Here is a 6,926-nt window from a genome sequence, read left to right as displayed (position 1 = left end):
TCAATTGCTTTTGGAAAAAAGCAGGTTGACACCACTGAGCTCAATCAGCATTGGTGATACAAACACCTACCTGTCCGTTGAAGTGAGGCATTTATTTCACAACACATCCCATCTCTCTTAATATCTGTCTGAAGTCTGTAGCATGTGAGGTTTGCAATTGCTAGGCAGATTATAAATGGCCTTGTATGCCCTGCTAAGGAGCTTGAACCACCACCACCACTCCCTATGATTTTTTTTTTTTTTGATAGCTATTGTTTACGTCGCCAGGGCGGGAACAACCTCTTATCACCTCTGTCTAGCCAGCACACAGAGCGGGGCACGCCGCTGGCACCAATAATGTTAATGAAATCTGTAAAGGGAGGGCAAGAGCTCTGTTTTTCCGAAGGCCACAGTTCGTACCCGCGCCGCCAGGGGGCACTAAGACCTCAGCCGGGCCGGGGGAGACCTGCGGCTCCGGAACAGGGCGGTAAGGGGCCGTTCCTCATTCCCGCCAGCGCCTTCAGCCTTTTCTCAGGTCTTCCTCCTCCTGCCGCGCTCCCGCCCCACCCCAGAAGAGGACCTAGAAGAAAACAGCCTGCACTGCCCAGAAAGAAGGGGCTTTATTGGGGAGTGGGGGCAGCCGAGGAGGTGACCCCGGTCCTCTAACAGTCAAAGGCCGTAAGGAGAAGCTAGTTCTGTTTGCAGTTAGGCAGAGAAGGGCTGGACTGTTTTACTGGCGGAGCTGTGGTGGTGGTGTTTCCCAATAGGGACTAACATTTTTATAGAAGATACCAGTCAATTTCACAAAAAATCAGGTTCAAGGATGGGCTGATCGATTTCATCCTCCCCGGTGCAGACCTCTAGCCCCTTCCGCCCCTCCGGAGGGCACTCCTGGTCGTCCCTGCCTGAGTCCTCTGACGGGCATGTTACTTTCGTCCGTGGATCCCAGTCGGCTCGAACCTCAAGGCTTCCGCTCTTCCTAGGGAGAGGGGCCAGATCGAACGCCTGCCTCATGGGCCTCCGCACCACAGGTGGGGACATCCAGGCGCAGGGTGGAGCGGTTTGGGCCCCAGGACCACCGCCGCCTCGTCAGTCCCCCGACCACGCCCGGGACTTTGTGTCCTAGAGCAGAGTGACTTCCCAGGGGGACCCTTTCCCCAGCCCAGCCTTCTCCCGCGCAGAGAGGTGGGGGCAGCGACAAGCGCCTGAGGCACGAGGAGAAAAGGGATCCCACCTGATCCAGGCCGTTCTCCGAAGCCTTCCTGCGGGGAGGCCAGGTCACTGCCAGCTTTCCGTCGCCCCTGCTCGCTGCGGGGGAAGGGGCGCTCAGCCGGGATTGCCCCTCCTTTCACCAGCTGGAGGCAGCCAGGACGAAGGAGACTGGCCGCACCCCTTAAACACACACAGGCGTTCGCCCCCTTCCCCTCCTCCCCATGGAGGCCTCCATCCTGAGGGAGGAGGGAGACGAACAAACCCAGAGTAGGGAGGAAGGAACCCGAAAATTCAGAGGGAGAATCCAGGTGTGCCAGAACCCAGGGAGGGTTCCCTGGAACCCAACAAAGACATCTGGAATCCTCCTCCCTTCCCTCACCACGAGACTAGGTGGGGTGGATCTGGGAGTCCAAGGTGGGGGGTGTGGAGCATAGGGGTGGGCAGACCAGAAGGGGTAGGCAGAGAGGAGAGTTGGGGGGAGTCTCAGGAGTCCGGGAGCCAGGAATGGGGACCCTGAGGATCAGAAGGCCACTGGAGTTGGGTAGTCGGTGAGGGCAGCTGGAGCCTTAGGAGTCCCCAGCGTCCGGGCATCGGTGACTTACCGGTGAGGCTGGGAGCCGGCTCCTTGAACTCGGCGGTTCCGTAGACGCTGAGCCGCTGGCGCTGCAGCTCCCGCTCGCGCTCATTCACCTCGCGCACCTCCTGCTCCAACAGCGATGGTGCGATGGGCGGCGGGGAGTGGGCCGGCACCGGGCACCGGCCCTGCACGGCTGAGCGCGGGCGGCCTCCGGACTCAGGCAGTCGCTGCGGGCCCGCGCTGCCCTTCGCCGCTGGCGATGAGCCACACCCGCCAGCAGCTTCGAAGAAGCGCTTGAGCTCGCCGAGGGGCTGCGGCGGCGGCGGCGGCGGCGGCCCGGCGCGCTGCTCCGGGACCGCGGGGCGCGCCAGCGCCGCCTGCCGATTGGCCTCCCGCTCGATGTCTCGCTGCATCTGCGCGCCCGCCCGAGCGCGCTCCAAGGCGCGCGGGAGCGCGGGGCCAGGGCCCGGCAGGCTGAGCACCGGCCGCAGGCGCAGTTCGACGAGTTCGCGGCCCGCTCGACCTGGGCTCAGGCCTCGGCTCCGGCGCAGGCTCTCCTCGCGTTCGCAGCTGCGGCGGATTTCGCGCTCGATGGGCGTCTCCATGAGCTGTTCCTCCGGGGACTGCTGTGGGGTGTCGGAGCGCAGTAGAAAATGCAGCTGGGGTGCTTCCGAGTCTGACTCTGAGGAGGTCTCGGGACCCTGAGGGGGACACTGCTCCAGAACCCTCCTGCCTTGCGCTTCAGACGGCTCAGGGTCTTCGCTGCCTGGCCCAGGACTCTAAAAGGCCCCAGCTGCTGACCGCCCGAGGCGCTCTGAGTCCTGCCCGGCTGACGACCGGAGGACTTGGCTCTCTCGCTCGGGAATCTCTGCGCCCTGTTCTAGGGAGGGCGCAGGGACCTCGGTGTCCTGCTCAGCTGCAGGCCCGGGGATTTCGCTGTTTGACCCAGGGGGCTCAGGGCCCCGCACTTCAGACGACCCCAGGGCTCCGCTCTCCAGCCCGGGGGCCTCGGTGTTCAGGATAAGAAGCAGCTCGGAAGCCTTAGCTCCTAGCGCTGGAGTTTTGATGCCCAGACCTGGGTCACAGTGCCCTGCGCGGCACCTGTGCCCGCAGTCGCCGCCCGCGGGTTCCAAGGCGTCGCCGGCACCGGCCGCTTCTCTGACCCGCCCCTGGCCTGCAAGAACGGCCCCCGGGGGCAGGACCGAGCACCGCCTCCTGCACCTGCCGAGAGGACTCCGGGCCCCGCTCTGGCCCCGCCCTCGAAGCGGGGGCGCCTCGGCTCCGCACCAGAATTCGTCCACTGGCGCGCCTCATGTCAATCAGCTCAGGGCATTGGACTTCTTGCAAGAGGGCTTACCTAGACATAACCTGCTATCTGCGTGCCGTGTTCACTCAGTGGGCGCCACGTCCTCGGCATTGGAGGCTTGGCCCCAGCTGCACGCCTGACTAGGCCTCTGAATCACTGTCCTCTGGTTGAGTGTCCCCCGAAGCCATCTTTCCGGGGCCTTGCCAGTCCCGCCCAGTCTGTGTCAGCCGGTGGGCAGCGACGCCCATAGCCTCTGGGCTGTCCTTCCACTTTCCACCCCTGCGGCGCTCAGCTCGGGCTGAAGGGGGCGCCAGGAACCGTCTCACCGCACTCTCCAGTCTCCTTCCCAGTGCCTGGGCTCAGCATGGTTCCGGGCGGTGCCAAGCCCAGAGGGAGCCTCCCCTCACCACTCCCGGAAAAGTCCGCGAGGCGTCCGCCGCCAAGTGCATTACTGGGGCCGAGGGAGGAGGGACTCACGCACAGCGCTTCCAGGGCTTAGCGGAGCGGCTGAGGTTTGAAAGGCGGTCACCTTGGGCCCAGGAGACTGGGAAGGCCCAGAGAGGTATCCAGACTTGCGGGAGGAAGTAGCTCCCTGCTGGGGCTAGATTGTGGTGTTCAAGGCCAGGATCGATGCCCTCAGCCGGCGACCCACCCCCAGGGACATAGTTCTCTCTTCCCCTGGGCTGTCTCCAAACCCCTTCCCCCGCCCCCACCATTCTAGGGTAACCAGGAAACAATATATAATTACCTAGAGAAAGCAGGGGGCTACACAGCCTCAGGAACCCCCAGTAATCCAATTATCTTCCCCCAACTCTCTTCCTACCTCTGTTACTCCCTTCTGTCCACCCTCTCATTCTACTCTCTCCTGGATCCCAATCTTAAACTGCTATCCTCCTCCCTTTGACCATCTGACCTCCTTCCTCCCTCTACCCTTGACCTAATTGGAATTAGGCCCCCCCGGTTTCTATCCCACTTATAACCTGAGCAAGGTGCCAGCCTTCTCCAAGGCTCAGTTTCCTTGTCTGTAAAATGGGGATAATGGCGCCTACTGCCTTCAGAGAGGATGAGGATTCAAACTATACTTCTGGAATGAGTTCTCTCTATAGTGGACTCTCCCCTTTATCACCGTCTGTCCCTCCTCTCGCCATGCTTACTGGGCTCTTGGTTCCACCATGCCACTGAACCTTCTCTGTCCAGGGACACCCATGACCTTCATTTGCCAGACCCTGTCCCTGGCTCCTCCATGATTTCTTCTCCATTAGCTCCTTGGTCTTCAAGGACATTACCCTCTCCTGATTTTCCTCCTACCTCTTGGGCACCCCTTCTCGGACTTCGGTTTCACCTGCGTCAGTGAGCTTCCTTCCCCTCTGGCTTCCACTGAAGTTGGCTGATGCGAGAGAGGAGAGTGAGGTCAGGATGTTTATCCCATGCCCCCCTCCCTCCAAGCCTTGTCCAGGGCTTGGGGAGGGGGGGATGGTAACAGCTCCCTGCTGTTGCCAACTCAGGCTATGTACTATGCCTTGTTTCCCTACTATGCCTTTGTAAAACTTCTGTTGAGTTCTCATCTATTACTCAGTTTAAGTATAAGATCTCTTTACTGCTAATACTCAGATGTTGACAAGTTCCAGTCTCATGTTTTAAACACCATCTGCATGCTGATGTCTCCCAAGTTTATAACTCTCGCTCTTTCTCCCCTGGGTTTTGGACTCATATCCAACCGTCCCCAGTTTAATAGATATGTCAAACTGAACGCTATTGAATTAGCCTCAATTACTCTCTTTCCTTCAGCTATCCCTCTCCAATCCATTCATATATTGGATTGCTGTTTGCTCTCCCTCCAAAACATACTCTGAATTCATCCACTTCTCTCCACCCTTGTCCTAGCCATTCACTGTCCTCCAATGACTCCCCATCTAACTCAGAAGAAAACTCCGAATTTCCCACTGTGGCTCAGAAAGCCCTTTCCACTTATCAGATGTCATCTTCTGATACACTCCATCCGAGCCTTAATGCTTTCCTCAAACCCCCCACCCACCCACCCACCCAACTGCATTGTCACTGCAGGGTCTTTGCACTTGCCTTTCCCTCTGCTTGGAATAACTCATCACATGGTTGGCTTCTGCTATTCAGATCTTAGCTCAAATATTAGTTCTTTGGAGAAGTGGTCTCTGATCACCAGCTTACATCACACACAGCTTTGCCCCATAACCCTATCCCTGTTATTTTCTGTAACTCACCCAATACTGCAGTTATCATCAATCACCTTTATTTCTTTGTTTACTTGTATATTATGTGTCTCCCTCCCCAACCAGAAAGTGAGCTGCATTACAACATTTTCTGTTTGTCATGCTCACCCAACTCCCCCATGCCTAGAACCGTACCTGACACAGAACAGTTGTTTAAGGATGTTCTCAATGCTGGGAACAAAGAAAGAAGCCAGACTTGGAAGTTGCAGTTGAGGTTGGGAGACAGACTCAATTATAAACTGAACAATCTTGCCTCAATGTGGAACCCAGGACAAGAGTACAAAGGGAAGCCTATATTCTACACATCTAAAATTTACAGTTATAAAATCAAACTGCAAGCCAGTATTTAGAATATTCTCTCCTCCAAAAGGTGGAAACAATCCAAATTTCCATCAACAGATGAATGGATAAACAAAATGTGATATATCCATATAATGGAATATTATTCAGCCATTAAAAACGAATGAAGCACTGATTCATGCTACACTATGGATGAAACTTGAAACCATGATGCTCAGTGAAAGAAACTGGGCATAAAAGACCACATATTGTGCATTCCATTGACAAGCAATGTCCAAAATAGGTAAATCTTTTCTGTGTGTGTGTGTGCTGACTAGACATCTTTAATACAATTGAGCTCATACTATAATCAGAATAGGTAAATCTATAGAGACAGATGCAGATTGGTGGTTGCCAAGGGCTGCAGGGGGTGGGAGGATGAGTAGTGACTGCCTAATGAGTACAGGATTTCCTTTGGGAATGATGAAAAGTTTTGGAAATTTCTGGTGAAAGTTGCACAAACATTGTGAATGTATTAAATGCCACCGATGGTAAGTTTTGTTATGTGTATTTTACCACAATTTAAAAACTAATTTAAAAAAATATATTCTCTTTTCCTATCATGGCAAATATAAATATAAAAATTTTAGAATGACCTAGAAGGCCAGATTCAATGGAAAACATTTTGAATCCCTAGGGGTTTTGTGCTAGAATGTGGAGCACAGGGAAACCCCCACCCTCAATCTGGCCCCTTTTGCTTCCCACCCCCCAACTCTGCACAGCGAGGAGCCCTGTGCACACACCTAGGGAGCCCACCCCCCTGCATGCCCAAGCTCTTTCCTCACCCCTCTGCCAACAGCTGCCCTTGGCCACTTCTTGGCCACCCTGAGTCGGATCTAGAAGAGGGAGGGAGGATTTAGCTGGGTACATTCCTTTTGCCCCATGGGGAGCGTGCGCTCTAAAGCAAGGGGCCCAAGTACAAGGGCCTTCTCATTGAGGTTCATGTCAGAATTGCACAGTGTGACCAGGGCTGTGATGAGGGAAGCGCTGGGGGCTGCAGGAGACCAGCCTGGAGAGTAGGAGACAATTTTCCCAAAGGGGTGGTTGAAGGAAACTCATAATCAGCTGAGGAAAGGGGTGCTGGCCCTTTAAGAATGAGATAGAGGGTAGAACAGGGACCCTCAAAATTTGGGTAGGAAGTTCTCTAGACTTTCCTCATCACCCCCTCCCCAATAGTAATAGCATCTAAGAGGTGTCCAGGGTCCTGGAGGTCATTTGATCTAATTCTCTCATTCTACAAAAGGGGAAACTGAGGCCTAGAAACCTG

The 6,926-nt window shown here is 55.6% G+C and overlaps 1 protein-coding gene across 2 annotated transcripts; it reads right to left on the bottom strand.

Moving 5' to 3' along the window:
• Positions 1-207: 207 nt before the first annotated feature.
• Positions 208-3,442, bottom strand: MISP3 (MISP family member 3). Of its 2 annotated transcripts, XM_064479908.1 has the most exons (4): positions 3,126-3,442; positions 1,794-2,394; positions 1,214-1,287; positions 208-958 (listed from the first exon to the last, which is right to left on the bottom strand). In XM_064479908.1, exons 2-4 carry the CDS (start codon positions 2,371-2,373, stop codon positions 941-943), a joined length of 672 nt encoding a protein of 223 aa, XP_064335978.1. In that variant the 5' UTR covers positions 2,374-2,394; positions 3,126-3,442; the 3' UTR covers positions 208-940. The 2 variants fall into 2 exon arrangements, with proteins under 2 accessions (XP_064335978.1, XP_031293303.2); XM_031437443.2 differs by having other exon boundaries at positions 1,794-3,441.
• Positions 3,443-6,926: the final 3,484 nt, after the last annotated feature.

This window comes from Camelus dromedarius, chromosome 27, assembly GCF_036321535.1.
Source record: "Camelus dromedarius isolate mCamDro1 chromosome 27, mCamDro1.pat, whole genome shotgun sequence".
Lineage (NCBI taxonomy): Eukaryota > Metazoa > Chordata > Mammalia > Artiodactyla > Camelidae > Camelus > Camelus dromedarius.
This window is presented reverse-complemented; position numbering and strand designations above follow the sequence as displayed.